The 27,469-nt window shown below is 40.2% G+C and overlaps 1 protein-coding gene across 1 annotated transcript in view; it reads right to left on the bottom strand.

Annotated features, from left to right (window-relative positions):
- PAPPA2 (pappalysin 2) overlaps positions 1 to 27,469 on the bottom strand; it is a 282,414-nt gene that overhangs the window by 27,491 nt on the left and 227,454 nt on the right. Inside the window, exons 17-20 of the mRNA XM_027086240.1 lie at positions 25,675 to 25,843; positions 24,134 to 24,269; positions 21,897 to 22,006; positions 10,043 to 10,114 (exon numbers count right to left, since the gene is read on the bottom strand). Of these exons, the coding sequence (XP_026942041.1) occupies positions 10,043 to 10,114; positions 21,897 to 22,006; positions 24,134 to 24,269; positions 25,675 to 25,843 (487 nt within the window). The remainder of the gene's footprint in view (positions 1 to 10,042; positions 10,115 to 21,896; positions 22,007 to 24,133; positions 24,270 to 25,674; positions 25,844 to 27,469) is intronic.

Consider the following 27,469-nt stretch of genomic DNA (forward strand, 5'->3'; position numbering starts at 1 on the left):
AGGGGAAAAAAACACAGTGGTTTTAGCTTTCAGTATGAAAAAACTAGTCCTAATTAACATTTGGAGTCCGATTTTCAGAGATTCCAACTGGAGGATCTAAAGTAGAGCCCTGAACCGAACGGGATTCTGGACAAGCCTAAAGACATACCCAGATTTCCAGGCCAGTGCAGAGACTGCACAAAACTGGCGGTGAAATTCACAAACAAATCTCGGGGGGATTGGAGCTTGGCGGCCAGTGAGCCTGGAAGACAGTTCCAACGTTAAGTTAATTTTCTTTTTTTTCTCTGGATCTTAGCACGTCTAACACATACTTAGATTTAGATTTGTGAGGACCCACACTATCCCTACCAGAAGTGGAGTAGCTGTTCTCATTACTAGCTGCTAAGCCATTATTATTTCCACCCTAATTAACTTCTTTTCACCCACAGATACTAAAGAACTTGGCAAGAATGTCAAAAGTAAGCCCATATGATCTGTCCTCTGAGAAGCATGGGAAAGAATGATTATAATGTCTGATTTGTAAACAGCTAAAGTGTGGCAAAGAGAAGTTTAATTGTTGGCTATCATTTAAATGACAAAATGTAAATGAAAAGGAAATAAGAGAAGTTAAACAACTTCGCCATCTCAGTGCCCAAAGTGATAAAGTTGGGTTGGAACATTTGGTTTTCTAAATACAGGTATCATAAAAAAAGATTCATTTTTCTCTTTTTAATAAGGAATTTATAAAGACAGACTCACGTGAGAGGTTTTTTTGAAAAGATCAGTAGAAATTCCATCTGGTCACACTTCAAAGACCAAGTTTGGGGCATTTATTAAAAGAAATCTGTGACTATCTAGTGATGAAAAAGGCATTACTAAAGCACAGTAATAGAGATAAACCTTACAAACAAAAAGGATAAAAGTTTGAGAAAAGAATGGCTGAACAGGTTTCACGGTGAGGCTGAGTGAAATTATATACATTTATATATGACATCTTGTGCTAAAAATCAAGGGGACAAAACCCTAACAGAAATAAAAGCCTTCCTCCAAAAGGGCCACACATCATGCGGAGGCCCATAAAAATCACTTATTTCTCGGGTATTTATCACGTGCAGGCTAACCTGTGACCCTCTCCCACCCCCATCTCTGATCATCACATTCAGATCTGCATGCAGGCATTCTGCACCCAAGTATAAAGCGCGTCTCCTAAAATGGGGCATTTTAGTCTGATTCTAGCTCCTCTCTACTCCTTCTGGGCTCAGAGTCTGGGAAAGAAGAAAAGGTGCAATAAAACCTCGATTTTCATGCCATCATTTCCACCTCATGAATTATGTATCGGCCCTCACATCCTAGAGGTACAGCAGTAAACCCAGGCAGTGCCCATGAGTGATCGAGAAGCACATGTCCCAGACACAGCTAACAAGGCTACCATCTGGAATACAAATAATAAAAGGGAGGCAGAGAGAGGTCCAAGACAACACAGAAGAAAGAATCTAAGGAATGATGGAGCAGATGGAATGAATTAGTGATGGAAGCATTGTTGGTATCAGCTACTAAATGTGTAAAAATAATACAACTGCCCACCTACATTTAAGTAAACGCAGCCACTTCACTAAAGCTAAACTTGTCCCCAACGCCTCCTCACCCCTGTCTTTCCGCTCCCAGTTCCCTCCTGTACAAATTCCTATCAAGGTAGTACTCGTTATAGTCATGACACTTAAAAATATCCCTACTGGTTGCCTTCAGAAAACACAAATATATTTACATTTAAATCCATGGAGTGATAGATTTACAAGGAGTGAGAATACCGAACCATCGTCTGTGTCTGAGACATCAGAAAATATTTAACCATATCAGAGAGAAGACAATACACATCCCTTTAAAATGCTCCAAAGGCTAATATGCCTTTAAACAGTTCCCTTTATAAACTTCTATAAAGTTTAACAGTTCCAGGATATTCTCACACAGATTTACTTTAAATAGTTCATTCAGCTTTTTAAGCCCATTATTTTCTGTCCTGTTGTTATTGGGGGATGCTGACTGTTAACTCTTCTCTATATAAAATGTTTACTACATGAAAATACTTACTACATTAATCTTTATCCTTCTCTTTTAGGCTTAAAGATCCCAATTCTTTTTATTTTTCACCAAAGGTATTATTATCAAGCTTTTGATATTATTTTTGTGACCTGCAACACGTTCTGTGTTTTCTAATGGCTATAGAAGTTGGACCCAGAGAGAACACAGGATCAGATCAATGGTGAGAATAATGATAGGCAATGAAATACTCGGGTTTTCGGTTGGTCTCACTTACACTTATTGGCAGGTAGCTTGTCATTTTAAGAACATAGTCAGGCTACTGTTTACCCACAATGAACCATCATTTAAAAAATTTAACTGTAATTTTAAAACAATTAAGTCTTTTCTGGCTTATAAGAATTTCAGTTTTACCACTGTCTGCCACATATTTTTACCTCTATCCTTGATCTTTCTAATGTTATTCTATTTCAGGTGATTTCTTCATTTATTCAAGAACTATTGGAAGACCTAAATAGACATTTCTCCAAAGAAGACATACAGATGGCCAAGAAACACATGAAAAGATTCTCAACATCACTAATTATTAGAGAAATGCAAATCAAAACTACAATGAGGTATCACCTCACACCAGTCAGAATGGCCATCATCACAAAATCTACAAACAATAAATGCTGGAGAGGGTGTGGAGAAAAGGGAACACTCTTGCACTGCTGGTGGGAATGTAAATTGATACAGCCACTATGGAGAACAGTATGGAGGTTCCTTAAAAAACTAAAAATAGAACTACCATATGACCCAGCAATCCCACTACTGGGCATATACCCAGAGAAAACTATAATTCAAAAAAACCACATGCACCCCAATGTTCATAGCAACACTATTTACAATAGCCAGGACATGGAAGCAACCTAAATGTCCATCGACAGAGGAATGGATAAAGAAGACGTGGTGTGTGTATATATGTATATATATATATATATATATATATATATATATAAAATGGAATATTACTCAGCCATTAAAAGGAATGAAATTGGGTCATTTGTAGAGATGTGGATGGACCTAGAGTCTGTCATACAGAGTGAAGTAAGTCAGAAAGAGAAAAGCAAATATCGTATAATAACGTATATATGTGGAATCTAGAAAAATGGTATAGATGATCTTAGCTGCAAAGCAGAAATAGAGACAGAGACGTAGAGAACAAATGTATGGACACCAAGGGGGAAAGGGGTGGGGTGGGAGGAATTGGGAGACTGGGACTGACACATATATATTATTGACGCTATGTATAACTGATGGGAACATGCTGTATAGCACAGGGAACTAACCTAGTACACTGTGGTGACATAAATGGGAGGGAAGTCCAAAAGGGAGGGGATATCTGTATGTGTATGGTTGACACATTTTGCTGTGCAGTGGAGGCTAACAGAACATTGTAGAGCAACCATACTCCAATGAAAATTAATTTAAAAGAAAAAGAACCCACTAGATAAATGGTTAACTATTGGTAGATGGAACCTTTTTCTCCAAGATGTGATGTGGATGCTATTGCATACAATTATCTTTGAGTGTATTAATTCATTCCTGCCCAGTGCCTCTCAAAGTGCAGTTGAGGACCACCTACATTAGAAGGACCTGGGGTATTTCTGAAAAAAACAAATTCTTGGACTCCACACAAGACTTGATATGTAAAAATTGGGAGGGAGGGGCAGAACCTAAGAATCTACATTCAAAAAATAAGCACTCCAAGTAATTCTTAAGCACACTTTAAAAACAAAAACAAAAAGAAAAAACTATCAGCAGAGTCCACTGCCCATGTGAAATGAGTAAAGACAAGGTGTGGCCAGAATAAGTCTTGAGTTTTCCACTGGATGGACCATCCCAGTTCAGCACAATCTACAGTAGTGATCCAACATGTGGTCAACTCCTTAGGTGTCTTCTTAAATTAGGGGTATATCGTTTGGACTAGAATGACACACCTGCTAAATTTAAAAAGTGATTTCTCCTTTATCTCTTTGACCGATCATTCTGTCACAAAACATCACACTGAAAAGGAGAGTATATCCCTTATAAATACAGGACTTAGAGAAGTTTGTCCCAGAAGTCTTCCTAGCAGAAAAACCAAGCTTGCAGGCCCACAGGCTTTATTGTTCAACCCCCTTTTCTTTTAAAATGGTACATGCTACATAGCTTTACTTTCAGTCTTCTGTAAGCTCCTTATTCCTTTGAGAACATCAAAATGATTGGACAGGGACTCCAAAGAGTCTTACTAAGCAATTCTTTACCTAATCTTCTTCCAGATCAGCTTGGCCTCTCACTCTCTTAATGTATATGCACCTACATATGTATTTCCTGCCACTGTCTTAGAATAATAGATAGTGGGAAGAAGCATTAATTTTTCGGTGAGTAACAGAAGTCACTCAGTATGACTGATAAATGAGATTCAATTAATGTTTACTGAACATTCATACAATAGGCGCTTGCTCGTCCTTTATCATGTTCTGACTCTCATATCCACCCTCCACCCTTTCTTAGTCTGAGTTCTCTCTTGCCAGCTAGAACCAGGAGGATGGAAGAAAAACCAAAAGCAAAACTGACCTTGGACTGAAGCCAAGGAAGGACGGTGCCAACAGATTTCCAAAATGCAACCCATCCAGTGAGTAAGAAATCAAAGCTAACCATTAAAGCCACAAATCTTAACAGAAAGATCAAAATCTATGCAGAAGGCAAAAATCCCCAGAAACAAGGGATATTTCCAGTTATTCCTGAAAAATCAGCATGACTCACATTCTCCCGAGGTATGACCTCTTCAAAGGCTCCCAAACGACACACCCCTGGGTGCATCTCCACAGTTTTCTGAATCAGGTATCTGACGAACAAGTTTAAAGGATAAATTGTATCCACCTGATTTTAAAGCTGAGGAGCTTAAATTCAGAGATGTTAACAGACTTGCCCAAGGAAACATGTACTAAGGGATGGAACTGAGGTTCAAGCCTGCCTCAGGACCCCTGACAGCCTTCCTCTGGCTCCTCTGGGTTGCCCCTGTTGCAAAGCTTTCTGATTCTATGCATGGCAGGGTTGTAATTCTCTCCTTCACCTTCTACTCCTTCCCTACCTTTCCTTCCACTGTGCTGCTCCTCAGAAATCCAATATAATCGTTCTCAATTCGAGACTTTCAAAGTCAAAGGTCTACCTTCAACTCTCTCTCCCTGCCTTTAGAGGGGTAGAAGCAGGTATCATTGAAGAATTAGGTCTGTGTTTTTCAAAGGAATAAAACACATCCTACAACTCAGAAGCTCACAGACTGTAGGAAGGACAGACCTGTCATATAATCTTGAAATAATGTGATAAGTGAGAAGACAGGCATTTACAAGGGTATGTATAAGAATTTATAGGAGAAATAGTAGCATGTTCAGAGAGACTTACTTGAAATACCCAAAAAAATCTTTAAAAGTTTTCTAAATTTTATTGGAAGCCTCAATAACATCAATTAACCATGGCCACCTGCAGTATATAATACTCATAAAGATATAAATTGGGTGTGAGTGGACTCTTTCTTGATTCTTAACATGTACATATTGTTTCAATAAGAGCCCATCCGTACATAGTGATGTGTATCGCTCCTTAGGCAACACCACTACGAATATGTTACATTATTCGGCAATTTACATAGCACCTTAACATCAGTTATTTCCCTTGACTCTCACAGGAGTTTTGAGAGAAAGCCAGACAGATACAACACATAGCTAAAAGGGTAGACTCAGAATTTGAACCTAAATCTTCTGACATCATTCCACCTCCGTCCTCCTCCACAGCTGCCCCCACGTTTTTTTTTTTTTTTTTGAAAAAGCACAACTCTACAAGAACCTTCAAAATGTTAAAGAGAGAATTATCAGAAACTGTAATCCAAAATGGGGGGCTGCTGACAAGCACAACAAACTTGTAAGAAATACGTGCTCACAGAAAAAGCAGAACCAAAATGTAGGTTGATGGGCACTCAATTTTAATCATCCTACAGGAAGGAAATTAGTCATTTCTATGCAAAAGGAGGCTGGAAGTGTGGTCTTTATTTCCAGCTGCATTCCCTAGAGAACAAGATGTTCTTAGTTTAATGGAACCTAGGACTGTAGACTTTGTTAGAATTAATAAATATGACTTTTTGGAAGGAAGGAAGGAAGGAAGGAAGGAAGGGAGGGAGGGAGGGAGGGAGGGAAGAAGGAAGGAAAAAGAAGATAACACATATGATCTGATGGTATAATGTGTTCATTGACGGAGTGAACGCTCACTTCAATTATCACCCCAGAAAATGAGGACAACCCTCCCTGCTACCCGCCCCCCCCATACTGGGAAAAGAGTGCACTCAATTGGCCAAGCATTGGCAGAATAAGTCTTTGTTTTCTACACAGTTATCATTGACTATTTGTGTGCTTGTCTATAATTTTAATGGGCACAGGTCTGGGATAAGGTTAACAATTAGGAAACTAATGCAATAGCCCAGGTGAGAGCTGTTGAGGCCCCAGTGAGGGCAACAGGAGGAATGAGTAGAGCTCTTCATGACCAATTAGATTCAGCAGCTGTCTCCAAATGATTTGCAAATTGTGGAGCTCAGAGGGTCTCCAGGGAATGGTCTGTTCCCCTTTCTTCCTTTGTTCTTTCCCTTTTCCCATCTTCAGAGTTTGCATCTAACCACGTTGAGGCCACCCAGCAGCTCTGCCCTGCCTTCTGCTGCACTCATTCAGTAAGCATTCATAGAGTGGTTAATAGTGCATAACTACCCTATAAGCATCTACTATGGACCCGGAATGGCATGATGCTTAACATTTATGTCCATTATCACATTAATCCCTCATCACAACTCCTTAAAATGGCTGTGTTGCCCCCACTTCCCAATACAGATTAAGACACAAAGGCTTACACCACTCAGCTGACCCAGGATTTGAACCTGTATTTGTTTAACTTCAGAACTTCTCCACCAACCAAATTACCACTCCCTGCCTGTTTGCAAATTACAAAAGAAATAAAAAATACAAGGAGTGTCTGGGTCAAGAAGGTGAAACACAAGAATCAACTAGAAATATAGAATTTAAGGCATGAACAGGTTTGGACTCCAGATACGTGGTACATGCGTGCTCCTGAGAAAATGGGAGCGTAAGTGACCACGAGAAGATGGCATTATTTACATAAGATGTTTCAGAGGGAACCTTCAGTGCTGTCTCTTAAAGAAAAGTGAGAGGCATAGCTAGTGGAGAATTGAAGGCTAAAACTCTGTGGCCAAGGGGATAGGACACAAACAGAGGTGCAGAAGTGACACAACACAGGCGTGAAGTGGGACAGTGAGGGGATTGGTTCAATGCCTCGGCGTACTGAGACCAATAAAGAATGATGTACTTCACTCTTATGAGGTTGAATGTCTTAAGGGGACATCTTAGAATTCAATTCGCTATTGGAAAGCCAAAAAAGAAAACCCTTTTTAGACACTGGGGTACAAAGGATCAGATTTCTGTGCCACACGTTTTAAAACTTGCTCTCACCCACCTAACCCTCTTCGGTTCATCTTGCATCCAGGTCTGTTTTCTCTCCGTCTGTCTCTGACACTCTTTGGTTCTCCCTAATATATTTAGCTGACTTTTTTCCAGTAAAGAACTAAGTGTCTGCCAAGTTGCCCCTAGAACAGGCCAGTTTCAGCCGCTCTTGTCCTTTCTTTTCCATCCTCGCCCTCCCTCTCTGCATTTCTTACTACTTATTCCTTCAGAATTGTTTCTACTTCTCCCCATGCGCCCCACTCTGCACAATTCCTTTTCCCTTTCTACAGGTATTGATTCTTCTTCTTTGTTCCTCCCGTCCACCCCTCTAAGGTTTTTTTTTCTCTTCCTAGCCTTTGCTGGGAAACAGGAAGCAAAATCATGTCCTGTCAGATCTTGTCCTACCCAGAGAGTCTCGGGAAATACTGTAGAATAATCAGAATGTGAATGAATAATGTAGGCTAAAATGATTCCTAGACAAAGAAGCTTCAAATTAGAGATGCATAGTCTAGGAACCTTCTTGTCTGCTCCCATAGTGACCAGAACGGTGGTTTGCAAACTTAAGCCGTCTTCAGAATCTCCTGGAGCCCTTGTTAAAACACAGATGGCTGATCCCCACCCCCAGAGTCTCTGATTCAGTAAGTCTGGGATGGGGCCTGAGAATGTGCATTTTTAACAGGTTCCCAGGTGATGCCACTTGTTCTGGTCCAGGGGCCATGCTTTGAGAAGCCCTGGAGTGTGGGTACCAACAGGTGTGTGGCAGTCAAGCCTCAGCTGTGTGTGATAGCAGCTGGGCAGAGGGGTCATAAGAGGGAATGAAGGTTTGTTCCTTGTCACGCCAACAAAGGGGCTGAAAGAAGCCTGGGAAGCTCTGGATAAGGGATCCAGAGCATGTGCTGGGGTGTAGCACAGAGGGAGGACAAATGGGGAAAGCTCTGTGTTGTAACCTCCTGGGAAACACCGAAGCCAGCTCCAAGCCCTGCCATCCACCCTCCCTCTTGCTATCATGCCTGGAAGCCACAGAAGGGAATTCTCAGGATCCCTTTGATCTCGCCAAAGTTCTCGAATCCTCTGTCTGTTTATCTCCTTCCTTCCCTGGCCTCCTCGTCCCCCTTGCTACCCCCTGCCCAGTGGATGAGTCACTCACTCCCCTCCCCACCCCACTGCCATCTGTTTTTCTAATGATGGCAGAAGATGAGCTGTTTTGTTGGCCCACACCATAACAAAGCACACTCCATGCTAGCATTTTTCCTGATGCACTCTCAGGATGCTATTTTATTGGTATCATTTCCCCACCCAGTTTTCCCTTTGTCTGAAACCCCACAATTTTCCCCTCTTTGGCCTCATGTAGATCCCAGTTTCCCAGAATTAGATACAAGAAACAGGGATACAGGAGAATCCAGGGACTAACAGGCATGTGGGTTGGGTGTGTATGTGGGGGGAGGGTGCTGGAAGTCAAGGGCAAGTTAAACAGCTCTCTCTAGCGCACTAGGCACAGCCAGAATTATTGAGCATTGCTGCTAAGTGGCTTAATTACTTCCAGTGAAAGACTTTGATGACAAAGCCTAACTCTAGCCTGAGACTACAGTATTTGTATCTGCTACTGGCTATTCCCAGGGTGAAAGGGCTTAAATGGTGTGTGTGTGTGTGTGTGTGTGTGTGTGTAATATCTCCCATGTCAGGATTCCTGGGTCAATCTCCCTCAGCAAGGCTCTGCCTCATTCTTGACTCTTTCTTGCAAAAACTCCTCTTAATCTAGTGAAGGAATTCACATCCCCCTGAGTCCCCCACTGCTAGGGGAATGCCTTGTGTGAGAAGTAAACAGGATTCCTTGAGGCAGTAAAGGTCTAGTTTGGGTTAATCAACAGTGGACTACAGGACCTCCTCAGAGGTAGGAAACAGAGATGCCTGCATGACCCAGGCAGTTGATGTCAATGAGAGAAGCCCAGTAGGTGAGCAGCTAATTGTGCCCACGGTTGTCAGATATTCTTGTTTTTTTTTGCACAAAGAGTTTTATATTTATTTTTACTTGGTGTGTGTGTGTGTGTGTGTGTGTGTGTGTAAAGTTACATACACACATATGAATTTTACGTGAAAATCCCAATTTTCAAGCATTAGCAACCAAAACAAAATTGTTTTTAGACACTGAGCTGGCCAAACCCCTGTCTGTGGGCCACTGATCTGCAAAACTCTGATCTAACTAAACTCCAGTGAGGCCCGGTTAGAGAATCCCCAAACCATAAATAATTCTGACTTGCTTTTAACTTTTATTAAGTCATTTAAAATGGAACCCTGGAGATTTTGTTAAAATTAAAAAAAAAAGGCAACATCAGAAATCCTAGTATCTGTAATTTGGGGATTGTGGAGCTAAATTTAAGAGATTACACGAAGGACATAGGATCTGGGAAAGGGCAAATACTGAAGCAGAAGGACGCAAGTCTCCATAAGGTGAGCAGAACAGAGAGCTCTGGTCTGCGTCTGGGGGAGGGGAGGTGGCTTACCTCACACGACTGGATGCAGTGGATCAGGAGGGGGTCTGGGTGCCACTGACGCCGCCCGGTGCACACGATGCTCTGAAGGGGAAGACGGAAAGAACAGAAAACAAAAGCAAAGACACCTGGTCAGTGAGAGAAGGGGCAAATCCTGAGCTTATCCCACTAGCCCAACCCCTTCCCTGAGGAGCAAGCCCCAGCTGTGCTGCATGAAGAGGTCCTAGGCCATAGTCTGGTCTTTCCCGTGGAACTGCTAATTCTGCCAGGTGAAGCCAAGGGGGAATCTCTTAATGGAGGGAATCTTTCATTCTCTTCATCATCTTCACCCCCCATGAGCTATCAAATCCAGAATGGTGTAGGTGTGGTTAAAAACAGCATCCTCAATACTAAAATGACTTTAATTTGGCTCTAGGCATAATATTGGTTCCATTTGTTTTGAAATTTTAAATAAAGTTACAAGAAATTGTGAGATGGCTTGTGTTCATCAGGGAAGACCATGGAGTTTTAAAGGCTGAGAAATAGAGCTTCATAAGAAGAGTCTTGAACTAAAAATGGATCTCAGGAATCCTAGATCACAAGATGTGAGTGCCCAAGCAAGGAGTGGGGGCCAAACTGCACTCTCTGCAACTCCTGTTACCACCATTTATGCCCTCCTTGTGGGAAATAAAAGAGGGTCTACGCACTGGACAAATAGGCTTAATGTGAAACCACCAGGACTCAAAATGGCACCAACATTAAGATGGTGAGAGTGTGAAAATGTGTCTGTGTTAAAACACTGGTGACCTTCTCTGACCATTGACCAGGGCCCAATGACCATTTCCTGATGTGCCTTTAAACAAGTAGTCATCTACTCTTTATGAATAATAATAACTCATTTTCATGGAGTTTTTTTTCTTTTAATTTTTCTATTTAAAGATTTCAAAAGATACACTTCAGGAAAAGAGAAAGTCCCAAAAGATGTTTCAAAGAGAAAAAGAAGTTCTCTTTATAACCTGCTACCAATCCACCCATTTGTGGACTTTCATACTCACATTTTAAATTCAGTACAATAGAAATTCAGGGAAACCAGAAGAAAAATGATGCATTGTGAGATATGAGTTTTACATAAAACAGCACTCCAGTAATTGAAAATTATACATTCTAGAATGCTAAGACTGTACAATGATCAGATTGGAGACATCTGCATATATTAAGCTGTAGGTATATGAGTATATACCTCAGAGTCAGTTATGCAAATGCGCATCTGCAGTATTTTTCTGGAGTTACATTACTATAAACTAAAAGTCCTCCTTCACAGTTTCCCTAAAGAGGCAATAAATACTGTAAACCCTAAAAAATTTTTTTGATATTCAAAACTCTATACTGTAATAATGTAGAAGGCGACTTTGCTTAAATTATCATTGCAAAGACACAGACCTACTAGAGAATGGACTTGAGGATATGGGGAGGGGGAAGGGTAAGCTGTGACAAAGTGAGAGAGTGGCATGGACACATATACACTACCAAACGTAAAATAGATAGCTAGTGGGAAGCAGCCGCATAGCACAAGCAGATCAGCTCCATGCTTTGTGACCACCTAGAGGGATAGGATAGGGAGGGTGGGAGGGAGGGAGGGAGACGCAAGAGGGAAGAGATATGGGAACATATGTATATGTATAACTGATTCACTTTGTTATAAAGCAGAAACTAGCACACTACTGTAAAGCAATTATACTCCAATAAAGGTGTAAAAAATAAATAAATAAATAAAAATATCATTGCGCTAAAAAAGAAAAAAAGAATTATCAAATATATACAGTCATTCCTTGATACCCACAGGGGGTTGGTTCCAGGACCCCCGCGGATGCCAAAATCCAAGGCTCCTCAATCCCTTATATAAAATGACATACTATTTGCATATAACATCCTATTTATACTTTAAATCATCTCTAGATTACTTATAATACCTAATACAATGTAAAAGCTATGGAGATGGCTGTAAATACAATGTAAATGCTATGGAAATAGTTGCCTGAAAGCAGCAAATTCAGCTTTTTGGAACTTTCTGGATTTTTCTTTTTTTTCTGAATGTTTTGTTACCAGATAATGGTAATGGCAAAATGCAGTAATTTGAACGCTTGAAATGCAAATACATGGCAACTTTATTCCTTCTCATGCACTGAATCCACTAAGGGCCCCCAGTCCCCACCCTAGTCAGTCAGTCATTCAATTCAGACTAAATGTAGCACTCACTACGACCCAGTTTCCTCAGGGAGCAAGAGGGATCTGAAGATCCACCAGTCCTGTCACTGTCCTCAAAGAACTCAAAGTCTATGGGGGGAGGTAGCTGGAAGTACATCAATTCCTCCACATGAAGGGGAACTTAGCCTCAGCACCCTCACATGACGACCACAGCCAGAACTTGCCAGAACACTCTGAACTGACTGGATCAGTTTCTCTTATGCCCTTCATACCTTCTACTCCATCCACCACCTTTCTACATGCAGGAGTGTTGATCTTCTAATACTTGAGAAATTCTAAAAATACATTGCAAAGGAAAAAAGCAAACAAAAGAAAAAAAACCTAAAAGAAAGAAAGAAAGAAAAAGAGTCTGTCTGTATTTACTTTTAATTCTTTTTCTCCAGTGCTCTTTTTTTTAACCACAGACGCTTTTGGTTTTCTTTTGTGACCATCTCTCCAGATTAATGTTCTGTGGAACTCACTTTAGGAAATGCTACTCAATAGTTATCTGATGGAAACAATACATGTGCATTTTTTTTCACATAACAGCTTCTTCATTTTGCTCTGCTGAAGCAAATTGCAATTACCATTTATTGTGAAATTTGTGATAGCTCTCTTTCCAGTCTTTTTTTCATCACTGTTCCATTTGTAGTACCAGCCTCTACATCTCTACTCTGCATCAGTAGTGGGCCTCCATTTTATTTTATATATATATATTTTTTTAACATCTTTATTGGAGTATAATTGCTTTACAATGGTGTGTTAGTTTCTGCTTTATAACAAAGTGAATCCGCTATACATATACATTCTCCAGTGCTCTTTTCTCTTATTATTTCCAATTTATTTTTTACACCTTTGTTGTTTTTTTTGTGGATGCACCATGTAGCTTGTGGGATCTCAGTTCCCCAACCAGGGATTGAATCTGGGCCACAAGCCCAGAATCCTAACCACTAGGCCACCAGGGAACTCCCCTACATCTTTGTATTTTTATGTAATTTAATTTTATTATTATGTGATACATGTTCACAGTATAAAATCTAAAAAGCATAAAAGGATACACAATCTCCCCAACTACTCAATTTCCTGCATACTATTTTTAGTTCTTTTTTATGTCATTACAGATAGTCTATGAACATACATACATATATAAAATTATTTATTTCCTCACACAAAGTATGAAATACTATAATTTTATTTAGTGCTTTAGTTTATTGTTGTGTGACTGTCTAACTTTATTTTACTTCATAGTATTTCTTGGTGTTCTGTTCATTTGATGGTATACGGATTGCTGCATTCTATTGACTGCATATTATTCCATTTCATGGATGTACCTTAATTTACTTAATCAGACCCATATTAATGGATATTCAAGTCATTTTCAGTCTTTTGCTCTAACAAACAAAGCTTATGTATAAATCATTTCATACATGTGCAACTACATCTGTTCAATAAGCTCATGATAGTGGGATTGGCAATACCCATCTCAATGAATTTTTTAATATTCTATAATTCAGTCTTAAGACTAATTCAGACTGGCAACCTCCTTGATCTCTGTACAGATTACAAAAGTTTCTGGTAACTGTGTCATATACCTTCCTAGACTGCAAAATCCTTGAGAATAGGGACTGTCTCCGACTCACACATCTTATTTCAGTGACTTAGAGAGAGACAACGTTCAACAAGTACTTGTCAACCGTTAAATAGGTTGTTGTACCTTTAGGTTTCTTCTTTATCTTCTGGCCTATGAAAGTCACTCATCTCATATGAAAAGATCTGCATATAGAATTAATTGAATAACTACTTACTGATCAAAATTGGAGGAAAATTTTAAATGTTTTTCAGATCCTACATTTTATGGGCACATTTGTGGTAGTGAGGTGAAAGAGGAAAGTGAAATGGGAGGAAAACTAGTGAGAAGTTGGCATAGCAGGGCTAGCTCCTGGTGAGGTGTGTTAAATTAATTAAACAAGGAGGCCATTACACTGAGGTGGCTCTAATGCCACGGTGGCCGGTGGAGGCAAAGCAGAATCTAAGCCTGTCAATGTCTCAAGGTTATGAAATTGAAACCAAAGGGCAATCAATCATGAACAACCAACTTGGCTTTAAGCTATAACCAATCAATAATGTCCTTACTTTGCTTCTGCCTTTTCTCTATAATCAAGTCTCTCCCCAGCTGCTGTTGGTGGAGTACTCCTAAACCCAGTATGGCACTACCCGATTTGAATTGTTTTTTGCTCAGATAAACTCTTAAAATATTTAATATGCCTCAGTTTATCGTTTAACAGTTCAATATGATTTTCTTATTTTCTGGAATGTTTTCGACAAATTATAATCCTATATATTACATTTGAAAAGCTATAGAGAATAATTGAAAAAACAACCTTATATCCTCTGCCCAGCTTTATCAAATCATAACACTTTGTTTTATCTGCTTCCAGAGTCTGTCACTAGAGATTCAATTAATGTCCCTTGTATATGTCCCTCCAACATCATTCTCCTTCCATCCTCCCTATTAATAACAACTATTCTGAATTTTAAAATTATTATTTCTATACATTTGTATATAATTGTAACTATAGTTGTTATACTATTAGCAAGCCACTTCTCAGATGAATCAATTGTGAAAACTAAGGGCCAAAGATTTGTTTTAAACTTTTCAAAAAGAAAAAGTTCATGAGAAAACCAGTTTAAAGATTTCCTCTTGGTTGGACTGTTTTAAAATTTTTTAAAAAACAAGGGAAAAAAGAGAAGAAAGGAAGAACAAAGGGAGAGCAGAGGTGGGAAAGGAGAAGATGGGGTGGGGGAGAAAGGAGTGGGGAGAAGGAGAGGGAGAGAGAGAGAGAGAGAGAGAGAAGGGAGGGAGGAAAGAGGGAAAGAAAACCAGTTAAGGGTTATTAGGATGGTCATAGGGCTGTATGAAGGCTGTTGCCTGGTTAAATGTGTTGTTAAAGGTCACAGGACTGATGGTTAGCCAACATTAAGGTCTAATACAAAATTGCTCAATTGTTTTTTATCAGGAATAGTTACTTGACAGAATGGGCTACTAATCACATCAGATCACAAAGTTCTGCTCCTTGCCCAGGTTTGTGATGATCTCCTTATTACCATATATGTATGCAGCCCTAAATAAGATACAGCACTATTTTGCATATTTATTTGGACCATAGTACATTACCCTGCAATATACTTTGTGGTTATTCTTCCCCCATCCTCCAAGACACTCTTGTCTACTCTTCTCTAGAGAAGAGGGAATTGATGCCTGAGACTTACTCAAGCAGAGAGGGAACAATGCCACGTTTTAAACAGATGAAAAAGAAGATTTTTTCATGACTCATGTCTGAGGGATTTGTTCTCCCGTGATGTGTGGCAAGTGTCATTGGAGCTGTTACACACAACTGCACCCATCAAGAGGACACTCGGGGTGGGGGGAGGGGGAGGATTAGGAGATGAGGGGACAGACTGGAGGGTGAGACCAGATAGTGGGAAACTGTGGCTATTATCTTCTTTTTTTCCTCCTGCTTTTCTCTTCCTCTTAAAACATTTTGGTTATATTTAAGGAATTATTAATCCTTTGGGGACCAACTTGGGAAAACAAAGTCAGAAATTATAAGGTTTGTTTTGACTGAGCAATTCTGTTGAAGAGCTGGGGAGTTGAGAGAGGGATTCCATGCAGTGTTGAGAACTTTGCAAACCTAACGTGTGTAGCCACAGGAAAATCTCATTAATTTGGACCTCACTAATTCCTAATTAGGATATACTAAAAAAAAAAAAGGAAAAAAGGATTATGCAATCTGGGAAAACTGAATTTATGAAGCAGACTAATAGGGAAATGAGATGTTATGATGGATACTTTTGTATTTCAGAAAGAAACATTTTCAAATACAGTTTAGAAAAACTCGTTTACATGCAAACAACTGCCTTATTATGTGCAAAAAAAAAAAATCTCTCCATGAAATCTGGTTCTCAAAAGACCACTTCTTTATAAGGTAAGTCAAAATGTCAATTTTCCTATTTTAAACAGGAAAGTCGCAAGATATAATAAAACATTCTCTAGACACAGTGGTTAAGGACAATAATAAAAAATCAACCTTACATAGGCTTTCTGGAAAAATCCAAAGGTTTGCCATGAGAAATGGCTCTGTGGAGGTGGGAGGCACTGTCTTCTTCGAGCTCTTTGGTTTCACACAGCAACCTCGCTCTGAGCAATGGGTGAAATGAATCATGCATTGAGGAAGACATAATTCCTACCCCCAAGACTCTTACAGTTTGGTGTTAGAATGACAGAAAAAAGGAAGAAAAGTGGAAAATGAAGAAGAGGAAAAGCAGGGATAAGAAAAACACTAAATGCTCTCAGCGGAAGTCCATGGGGAGCTCTTCCTACACCCTCAGCTCAGACCCTCTAGATATGAGCAATGGTACTGATTGGGCAGTTGGCTGTCTCCTGTCTGTCCCAGCTGCCAGTTTCCACTGCTCAGTCACCCTGACTAGCAGGGATTTATTTGACAGCCAAGAAGCCCTTTTGTTTGGCATCCTCTCTTTTGCAGGGGTATGTCTCTACTGATGCCATCACCATAGAAAGGTCTAAATCCCTGGGTGCAGTAGGTGAAGGAGGAAAACGCCATTACAACAACAAAGGCCCAGAAAGTCCATTTGGGAATTTCAAATCCTTACTTCATGTTTCCTACAGCCAGCATGCTCTTGAAACATTTAGAAATAATAGTATACATTCATCCTTACTCTCTTCTCAGTCTCATAACCAGAGCCGTTAGAAATTGCTTCTTCAGTCAGAGGTGTCCAATAGGAAGCACTGAATGGCCATTAATTGTCTTCCCAGCCCCATGTGCAAAAGGCACAGAAAAAACAAATGACCTACACACCTCTATCTACACACACTAACAAGCAAAGCGAAAAACTTATAGAACAATATTTTTCTTTCTTATAGATAGCAGGTGATATCTTTTCAGAGAGGCTGGAAATTTCCAAAGGTAAGATTTGTACTAAGTGAACTTAAATTCCATTTTTACATAATTCAGAACTATGTGCTAGAAACTGTGCAAGACATTGCAAAAGTGTTATTTTGAATTTTTATAGCAACACTTCAAGATAGATAATACCATCCTCATTCTTGCTGATGAGCAGACAGAGGCTCCAACGGGTAAGTCATATAGTATTTGAACCCAGGAGGACCTCACTCTTCTTTTGACAATTGCCACTTTCAGTTGTTTTTCATCAAAACCCCAGACTACCTAAATCCTCAGAAATTCTTCCTTTAATGGAAAGTATATTCTTCTAGGAGTCACGTATCATGTTCAGGAATAAAAACCAGTAGAACCCCCAGAGACAGGCACATAAATGTTATAGGAACCTAAAACGTATACTTGATCGTTCTTTAAAAACAAACTCTTTCACAACAAGGAAAAGCAGTATTATAGGGAAATATCGCTCTCAATTATTTTTGTTAGACTTCACGGGGAGGGAAGGGACATGTGGGAATGAGGAGGTTCTCATAGTTAGGGCAAGTGACTTGTTTTCTATTTGATAGGCAAACTAACCTAAACATACACCAGGGGGAAAAAAGACTACAGCCAACAGGGTGATTCAGGGGAAATGACTGAACTTGGAGTCAGAAAAGTTGGCTGCACTGCTCTCTCCATTTCTTGAAAGCTGTGCAACCTTGAACAGATAACCCGACAACATCTAATTTGTCAGTAAAATAAGGATAATAAAATCTTCCTTTCTTAGTTTATTGGTTTGTGAGAAGATTCAAATGAAATTTTAAATTTCCAAAATATATATATTATGTATATATATACACAACTTTGAAAGCAATAAAGCGTTATCCAAATGTAAGATATCATTTTTATTACAAAGAATGAAGTCATTGGAAGCAGACTAGAGAAAATGATGCAATTTAATCCATTGCTCTGTAGTCTTGCCAGATACCAGGTATTTGAAGTATGGGAGATAGCAAGGGTTTACATGAAATAGGAGATCATCATTTACTAAACAAATGAGCCAGGCTCCAAATAGGTGTACTTGTACTTAAAATATTTATGTTGCCAGTATTTTAATAGCAGTGTTTCGCAAAGCATTACAGTGGAATTACCTGGGGTGCTTGTTAAAAAGTGCACACCCCAAGGCATTGGCAGTCTCTCTAAAGGGGGGAACCCAAGTCTGCTCCCTTTACAAACTGCCCAAGTGATTCTGAAGGACACCAAAACTTAAGATTGAGTACAATATGGAACATCCTTCAAGATAAATCAATGTAAGTTACAAGGTTTTTACTCGAAGAAGACTTTCACTTAATACAACTGTTTTGGTGAATAAGGCATTTCTCCTTTTTTGTGAGGACAAGCTTAGATTTCCCGCCCCTCAAGAGCCACTGAGTGCCACAAAATGGGACCATCTATGGTTGGGGCATAATCTCATCTCTGAGGACCTGGGTACATAAGGGCAATAACCTCATCATTATTTCCTTTGCTTCCACTGACTTCTTTTTCTTGACTAGACCATAGTCATGATAAATGCAGTGATACAAATGGTAACATCTAGTGTTTAGTTTAAGAAGAAAATAAATTCTGCGTTTTCTTTCTGGGGTGGGCAACTTGAAATTGACAAGGACATAATTATCCATAGCAGTATGAAGTTGCAGCAAGTGCTCCCAGTTTGAGGAGAAAATATATACTTACTTTCAAAGTAGAAAATGATGCTATAAAAATTTCTTTGCTTACTCAACCAACATTCATAAGACACCTACAATTTGCCCAGCATGAAAAAGGAACTAGGAATGTAAACATGAACAAAATGCTATGGAATAGAGGTAAATAAATAATAATGACTCCCCCGAAGGATGGTTGAGAAAGGGGAGGTTTTAATAAAATAGAAGATATTGTTTTTCAGTTTGGAAATAGTCAAGTCTCTGTTATCGGTATCCCTGCTGTCTTCAAGAAGAAAAGTGAACTGCTCTTCTCTGAATGTCCCATTTGGAAAGCAGGGGTCGGAGACCCCCCATCACCGGAAGGCCTGCACTCTGGCCTGACAAACCCTGCATGCATCGATTGTGCCCGTGGGACGTCTTGTTGGGTAGATGCTGAAGTGATCGTAGAAGGGTTCCTGAAGCAGTTCATTTCTCAAGTGGGACAAATGGATTGTAAACATCCCAAGACTTTCCCCCTTTAGCTGCTTATAGAGAAAGAGAAGTCTTTCATCATAAGAAGTTGAGTTCAAGCGACTGACAGAAAGGGTCTAGACCATCTGGCACTCCGTGAACATGAGGCAGAAGTTCTTTCTCCAGGTACTGTAATTCCAGCTAAACCTTCACAACAGACTGTGGGAAATGGGACAGGAAGTCTAGAAAGGCTGGGATGGGAGAACCAGACAAGGTGTTTTTCTGGTTTTCTCCTTCCTGCTCCATACGGTCTTCCCAGCGCCTTCCCACTCGCGGTGGGCCCCCTCTTGCATAGCGTTCTCATTGGGTTCAACATCCTAAGAGGGGTTGCCATGCCCTACAGGATCTCGTCCACCTGCCGCTGCCCTATCTCATCCTTCTACCTCCCATCTCCCCTCTCCCTCACCACCGCAATACCCTGGTTTCAGACACACAGAATTTCTTACCACTCCTTATCCTCTAGAATTTTCCCCTCGATCATAGTTTAAGACCCAGAGGGAAAGCTTCCTGGTCTGTTGATCCTCCCCCAACTCCCCAAAGCTCCTGAGCAGAAGAATTAGATGCTTCCTCTTGGGTGTTCCCACAGCTCTTCTACCACAAGCAAGCCATTTCCCATGTTGCATTATTATAAATGTTTGTTTTCATGGGCATATTGTAAGTCTTGTAAACAGAAGGACTCTCATTTTTTTCCTTTTCATATTCCCAGCATTTAGCACAGTGCCAGGGCACATAGTAAGCCCCAATAAGTGTTTGCTGAGTGAGTGACTGACTGAATTAATAGGGTCACACTACTCCCATCCCCCACCCCAAAGCATACTTAGAGTATTTGTTCCTGATCCTCCTGCTTTAACACACATCCCTGCCAATAAGACAGCACAATTAGCCTGTGAGAGAAAAGGAGCAATCTGAGAATGATTTCTGAATGAAATGTAGTATCTCTCTAGCGTCCATCTCTTGGTGACTCTGTGGGAATAGCCTTCCAAGGTTTTTGTTTATTAGACAGTCTAATAAAGCAACAAAGCGCTCAGGCTTTCTGATATCCCCACCCTCCCATTCTAAGAAGAACTAACTTCCTGACTACAAGGTCATCTCCATTCATACTTGTATAGCCTTTTCTTTCTCTTTTTCATTTACTCATTTCACAAATATTTATTGAACACTTATTACATACCAGTTAGTGTTCTAGGATCTGGGGATATAGTAGTGAACAATAATCCCTCATTGACCTTTTTATTCTAGTGGTGGAAAGAGACTTATGAATACATAAGATAAATGAGTAAAATATATAATATGCATGGTCATGGTAAGTCCTAAGGAGAAAAACATAAAAGAGGGAAGGGAAACAAAGTTTTAGGGGAGTTAAAATTTTAGACAGAGTAGTCAAAGGAGGCCTTCCTGACATTTGAGTAAAATTCTGAAGGAAGCAAAGGAGCAAGACATGAAGACACCCAGGAGAAGAGCATTCTAGGCAGAGGGAGCCACGGGGCAAAAGTCCTGAGGTGGGAGTGTGCCTGTTCAAGAATTAGCCAGGAGCCACTGTGGCAAGATTAGAGTAAGCCAAGGAAAGCATATGGGAGAGAAAGTCAGGAAGGTAAAGGTGGTCAAAGGAGGCCATGGAACTGAGAACCCAGGATCCAGTGTGTGCGTGTTGAAATCAGTAAGAGTTATGCCAGGAATATCAGGTAAAGTGACTGTGAGCCAGGAGCTAAAGTGGTTAAAAAATCAGGGGAGGGAGTGAACTGAGGGTCAGAAGATGACAGCTGCACTGAGGGTGGTGAGTGCTTTATTCTGTCGGCATTAGATTCAAATGTGGGTGATTTCAGGGAGGAGGCAGGGAGAAGAGTTTGGAAGTGGCATTGAGGAGACAGGAGCACATCTGCTCCTCTCCCAGGCCTGGAGACAGGAGGGGTGTGAGAGAGAAAGTAGGAACCAGTGGACCCTGCAGGGAGGCAGAATCCTCAGGGTTTCAAATGAGGATGAAAACGAATGGAAAGCTCAGAGATGTGATGGATCTCGTTCATGACTGACTTTGAGTATCAGAGGGTCCAGAGAGGATCTGGGGGTTTAGAGAGAGTGGGAAATGGAGGCAGGAAAGGTAACTTTCCTTAGTTCCTCTAGTCATTCTCTCCCTGTTTTCAGTTTTATTTTCATCTTTTCTAATTTATCTTCCTATTTTTTTTTATTAGTGGTAATTTTCTCTTTCAATTTCCTTCCTGTATTATCATTCTTTATGTCTCTGAGTCTTCCTTCTATATTATCTTTTAAACTTTCCTTTGGATATTGGTCATCTTTTTTCTCAAGCGTTTCTCTTTTTTCTTCTTGATTTTCAATCCTTCTCTCTAGGAATGATCCATGCGGTTGTTTGCTCTAAGGATGCTTTGAAAGCCTCTGAAATTACTCCAGGGAATGTGCTGCCGGTTGAGAACTGTTCAGCAGTCTTACATCCTCGGCACATAAAAATGATCCTTTCCTCACCTGGACTTTGACAGGTTCCATCCAGTGCTCCAGAGTGTCAGCAGTGACGTTCTCAGGAAGGATTACAGGATCGCTAGGGGGGATTATACACGACGGGGAACACACTGCACCTGAAGGAACAGAAATTTACAAAAGAGACTTGAACTTCCCACATCTCAGTCTTTTACATCTTGGAATCATTAGCTTTGATTTTTCTTTTTTATTTATTTATTTTTTTCTTTTCTGCTCACTTCTTTTCTAAATAAATAAATAAATAAATAAATAAATAAATAAATAAATTTGTTTATATATTTGGCTGTGCTGGGTCTTCGTTGCTGCACACGGGCTTTCTCTAGTTGCGGCGAGCGGGGGCTACTCTTCATTGTGGTGCTCGGGCTTCTCACTGCGGTGGTTTCTCTTGCTGTGGAGCACGGGCTCTAGGCGCGTGGGCTTCAGCAGTAGTGGCTCGCGGGCTCTAGAGCGCAGGCTCAGTAGTTGTGGCGCACGGGCTTTGTTGCTCCGCTGCATGTGGGATCTTCCCAGACTAGGGCTCGAACCCATGTCCCCTGCATCGGCAGGCGGATTCTTAACCACTGTGCCACCAGGGAAGTACAAAAACAATTGCTTTCTACGTTGTAGGTCACCTCATTAACATGGTCATAGGCAGGGTCGATACTCATCTACTGTGTACCTGTAGCTATATTCCTACACTAACTACTAAAAAGAGCCACTTCCGCAAGTTAACTCCCTTGGCCCAAGTGCCCTTTCTCCTTCTAGTCCAATATACCCCCTCCTCTGGAATCCCTGAATCTCTGTATGACTTAGCAATAAAAGCTTTAATTCCTGGTCTCACAGACCTCCAGTACCCCACTCCAGGACTCTGGCCAGCCAAAGTCTACCCGGATTTGTTGATGCCTTTTAAGTACTTTTAATACCATTTCTGCTCATATAATTTCCTGGAAGCTTATTATTGCAACATCTACTACCTAAGAACTTTACTAGCTGGGGAAGAAATGGCCCAGAAATCATGAAGGTGGATTTATAATGCCCGCTAGACTGAAGGTCATTACACAGGCAGCCAAGAAACCTATGTGATTAAAAGAGGAAACAAGGGGAAATCAGAAGCAGAGATTTTGGTCATGTGTTGGCCTTTTAAAGAAAAATCTTGCTTTATTTCTTTGTATGTGGCGTCTTAAGTATCTTCTAAAATTCTATTCAAAGAAGGCAGACTCTCAGGGTTCTCTATTTCCTCATCTAAAGATTTTGATGATCTCCAAGTTTCTTTTCAGCTCACACTTATTGTTTATAAGTTTTATTATAATGTTTTTTGCTGACTTGTATAATAACTCAAAGAGTTACATGACTCTTAAGGACTCTATATACGTGTGTGTGTGACATATTAATGTAAAAATTAGAGGGTGGGGAGATAAGAATTTTCTCACGAGACACCACACAAGAGGCATGGTCTCAGCATTCCGCTACTCCTTGCCTGACCTTAAGACTTCTCAGTGCAAAGAGCAACTTGAAGATGGTGAAGAACGTTCTCAGAAACTAACAAGCTTTCTCATTAACTCAAATGATACCTACTGGCATTAAAAACGTTAGAATGACTTGGAAAATTACTCCTTGCTTGTACAATTCAAAACGTCGGGTTAATCTCACAAAGTTTTCCACAAACAGCATCCCTTTTCTATGATGCTTAAGTCCAGCCAGAGGAAATTTAAGTCAACTTGACTTTCAATCGGCCCTGGCCACAGAGACTTTTAATTTCAATGACTGCTTTAAGAAGTTACCCCTAGGTTCTGGAGCCTAATCCCCTGTACAGAAGGAATGGCTGCTGAGCCAGGCAAGCTAGGCAATTTCAAATTGTTCCTTGCAGGAACTCTCTGCTCCAGTAACAACAGCAGAGAGAATGGAGGAGGCGCCCAGCACATGCGTGGTGTGCGCCTACACATTTCTACCTTTCCTCTTAGAACTACTACTCCTGCCACAAATCAATCCACTTTCAGCCTGCTGTGAAATGGGTAACGTGACCAGACACTATGCAAATGGTTCAGCAGCGGCAACAACATTACACATGAGTGGAGGAATAAAAAAAAAATAAATTTGTCATAAATTTCATTTTTACTGAAGCAGCTAAGAGTCAACTTGAATTTCTATCCACTCCTCAGGGAGAACAATGGATCTGATTCAAGATCCAGCCAGTCCTAGTTAAGGATTACTTGGGAGCAGAAGTCAGCATCCCTTCCCAAACATACCAATCCTGTATCCCTGTTCACACTTGTACTCCACGAAATTCAGCTCCGAGGTGGGTGGTGGGCATTCCCCTTGCAGGTTCTCACATAACTTGAACTCCTCGGTCCACAGTCCCTCCTTCGTGCAGAGGATGGGATGCTAGAATATCAAAAGTTAAACATATGTACCTTATTGTTTTACTAACTTCTTTTAGAGTGGGGGAAAAGGTGGTCTGATTATAAATGGTAGTGTTCTCCAACTTCTAGAACCTGGACTAAAAGACAATATTGAGATAATAAACCATGTTGTTTCTGACCACCGCCTCCCCCCGCCTCCGCAAACAAAGTCAAGACAAGTTTTTGCTGTTTTGATGTGAAGGAATCATGAACAATTTTGTATTAATAAAATTCATTAACAATGTGTTTTCCTTTGGATGTAAGGATATGGTGAGCTATCAACAGTAGCCCATGTATTCTGAGATAGTTTTTGGAATTTTTTTCCCCAATGGTGTTGTTTTGCATTGATCCATTCATACTATCCCACAGATGCTGCTTGTGGCAAATGTCAGATTTTTTTCAATATGAGTTTGAGCCCGTAAAACTAATTCATAATTTTTCTGGAGGTGCTTTTTGCCTTTCTGCTTGAATGGAGACATCATAGATGCTTTTGATCTCACCGAAGTTCTAGTCCCTTTCTCCACATGTATGCTGGTTTGTGTAACTCTTGGCTTCACATCCCCAGCAATCACAAAGTATACTATAGGCAAACACAGAGAGTAGCACTAACTCACAAACCCCAAGAAAGTAAGATTTTAGAATTACAATAACTCTCCCTTCACCTGGCCAACTCCTTGACTCCTTAAACAATCAGTGCAAACAGATGTGTTGATTTCTAAGGGGTCTCATTTCATGGAGTATTCTTTTCAAATCTGTCCTGCAGTGTTTACCTTGGAGTACTGGACACTGAGATAAAGGCATGTTCCAGGAGAGCAGTCAAGGTCATTGATCTTTGCCTAGGAAGTCTGCTTAACTTCCTGTCTCGTGTATGTGTGTGGTACTTGAAAAGATTCTAAGATAAAATTGATTTTAGTCACATAACCGTGATAAGACTGTGGTTGTTGCTTGAGACCTCTCACGCCAAAATCCTAGGGAGAATAATAGTCAAACAGCGCGTTCGGCTTTGCCTTTGCTGAGGAATTCGTGTTTCTGTTCAGGACTCTGTTCTATTAAAAAAGTGTAATACCAGCATTTCTAGCCAAGTTAGATCAGAGGAAATCACACTGCCAAATCAGAATCCCAGCATTTTTGCAATTTACCCAGGTACCCAACCCATCAGGTTGTTCTTCTTATCCAAGAGGAAGTTCTGAAGTCAGGAGAGAATATTCCAAAAACGTGGCCTCTTCTGAATTCCCTATCAAATAATATCAACACCCCTGGTTAGAATCCCAGCTTGGTAAGGCCCTGCCTGTTGCAATTCATTTAGATCATTTCTACGGAACATTCTTGGATTGGTCACCAAGACTAGAGCACAACCTGATCCAAAATAAAGTTCAAGTCATCCTTACCCTTTTACTTTCCTCGTTACAGTTGAGCACACACTGGCTGTTGAGCTCAAAGCCATTGGTGCATTCATACATGCCTTCAAAGACAGGAGATGGGGGCTCACACACCACTGGGACGCAGCTGCCTTGCTCCCAGATTCCATCTTCCAGGCACTGGATCTTCAGGAACTTGCTGATAAGACATAAAGCAACATAGCCCATCAAAATCCCTCAAGGAGGTTATGGGAGAAGACTGGACCCTCAGTAACATGGGCTAAATAGACAGAGGCAGTTGGGTCTCGTTAGCCAAATGTCATACCTCTCTAGTCTAATTTCTAAGTCATGGAAGTAAAAATAGTAATGTGCACATAACAGCAGTGATCACGTTAGCTGTTATATAGTAATATTTTGTATGTTACTCTCCAGAGAGTTTTTATAACTATCAGAGCAGCATCTAGACTTTTTCAGTTGGGTTTTCATGAAGCTCTTCATCTTGGAGCAGTCTCACACCCAAGTGCACTTGGAAAATACCTGGCAGGATGGAGTACAGAAATGATTATCACACACTCAGGGGACTAAACGGAAGTCATTTGAGGATCATCAGTGTTAATATGGTAATGTAATCAGTGAAGCTGCCAATATTTATTGGTTCTCCAAAGAGGGGAGAAGATACAGCAGTAGGGGTCTTCTTAAAACAGAGGCTCTTACCCTGAACTTCAGAAGAGCAAGAGCCTCACTGGAAATTACTATGGCCATTTTGTTTGCTTACAAGTCCATTTTTTTCTTGGAAAGCATTCATAGCTTTCGTGAGATTCTCTGAGTAGACATGACTCCACAGTGTCCTGGAAGAACTGCCCTTCCTTCGCGTGCACAGATGTGGCCTCCAACCAAAGAGACTGCATTTGTGGTGGACAGTAGTCAACAGAATTAGGTTTTGCTGCTGCAAACTCCATCCCATTCCCCTTCTAACTCACTGCCAAACTGAAGGTGCTGTCCATTTTGCTGTTTTAATGCATCCACTTCTGATTCAGAACATAAGATAAGCTTGTGATTCTAAAACAGAAATAATCCCTTGACCCCTGATTCAACCACATGGTGGCCTTAAATTTTTATTTTCCAGTATCACGATGTTCTTTTTAAATTTAAATATGCCCACCATCTACACACGTTTGATGGACTATCATACTTTTATGCAATGACCCCTGCATGCTTCTCCAGTATTCTAATATTATACTAGTACAACATTTATCACATTATTTTATACATGTGTACATGTCTGCCTTTCCCCCTAGGTTGGAAGCTGCCTGAAGGCAAGGACTGTGTTTTATTCTTGCTTTTAATTCCCAAGAACTAAAAAAAAATCTGTCTTATATTAGCCACTAATCAAATATTTGCCAAATTGAATTATTTAACCGAAATTCACAGTGTGTTAGGCACACTGCATAGCACATTATATATTTTAACAAAGTGAACCATCAGAGTTTCCCTAATGAAGTAGCATTATCATTCCCATTTTATAGATAAACATACTCAGAGACGTTAAATAATTTGACCAAGATCCTACAGCACAGAATGCAGCTGATTTCAAAAAATTTAAATAAGTTTTAATAGTTTAACATATTTTAACAATATCCACTTAGATGTTCGTGAAGGAGTATTTAACTTATTATTAAATAGTTATTTAGATTCATACCTTTATTCCCAGTAATATTTTAGGATAGAAATCTGATTTTATGACTGGAATTCTTTAGCATCATAGTTTATGTGGACATATATCTACTATCTGTTAATAATAAATACTATTTTTGAGCTGTATTTC

This window comes from Aethalodelphis obliquidens, unplaced genomic scaffold (genome assembly GCF_003676395.1).
Source record: "Aethalodelphis obliquidens isolate GAN/ISIS:26980383/991018 unplaced genomic scaffold, ASM367639v1 scaffold55, whole genome shotgun sequence".
In the NCBI taxonomy this organism is placed as follows: domain Eukaryota; kingdom Metazoa; phylum Chordata; class Mammalia; order Artiodactyla; family Delphinidae; genus Aethalodelphis; species Aethalodelphis obliquidens.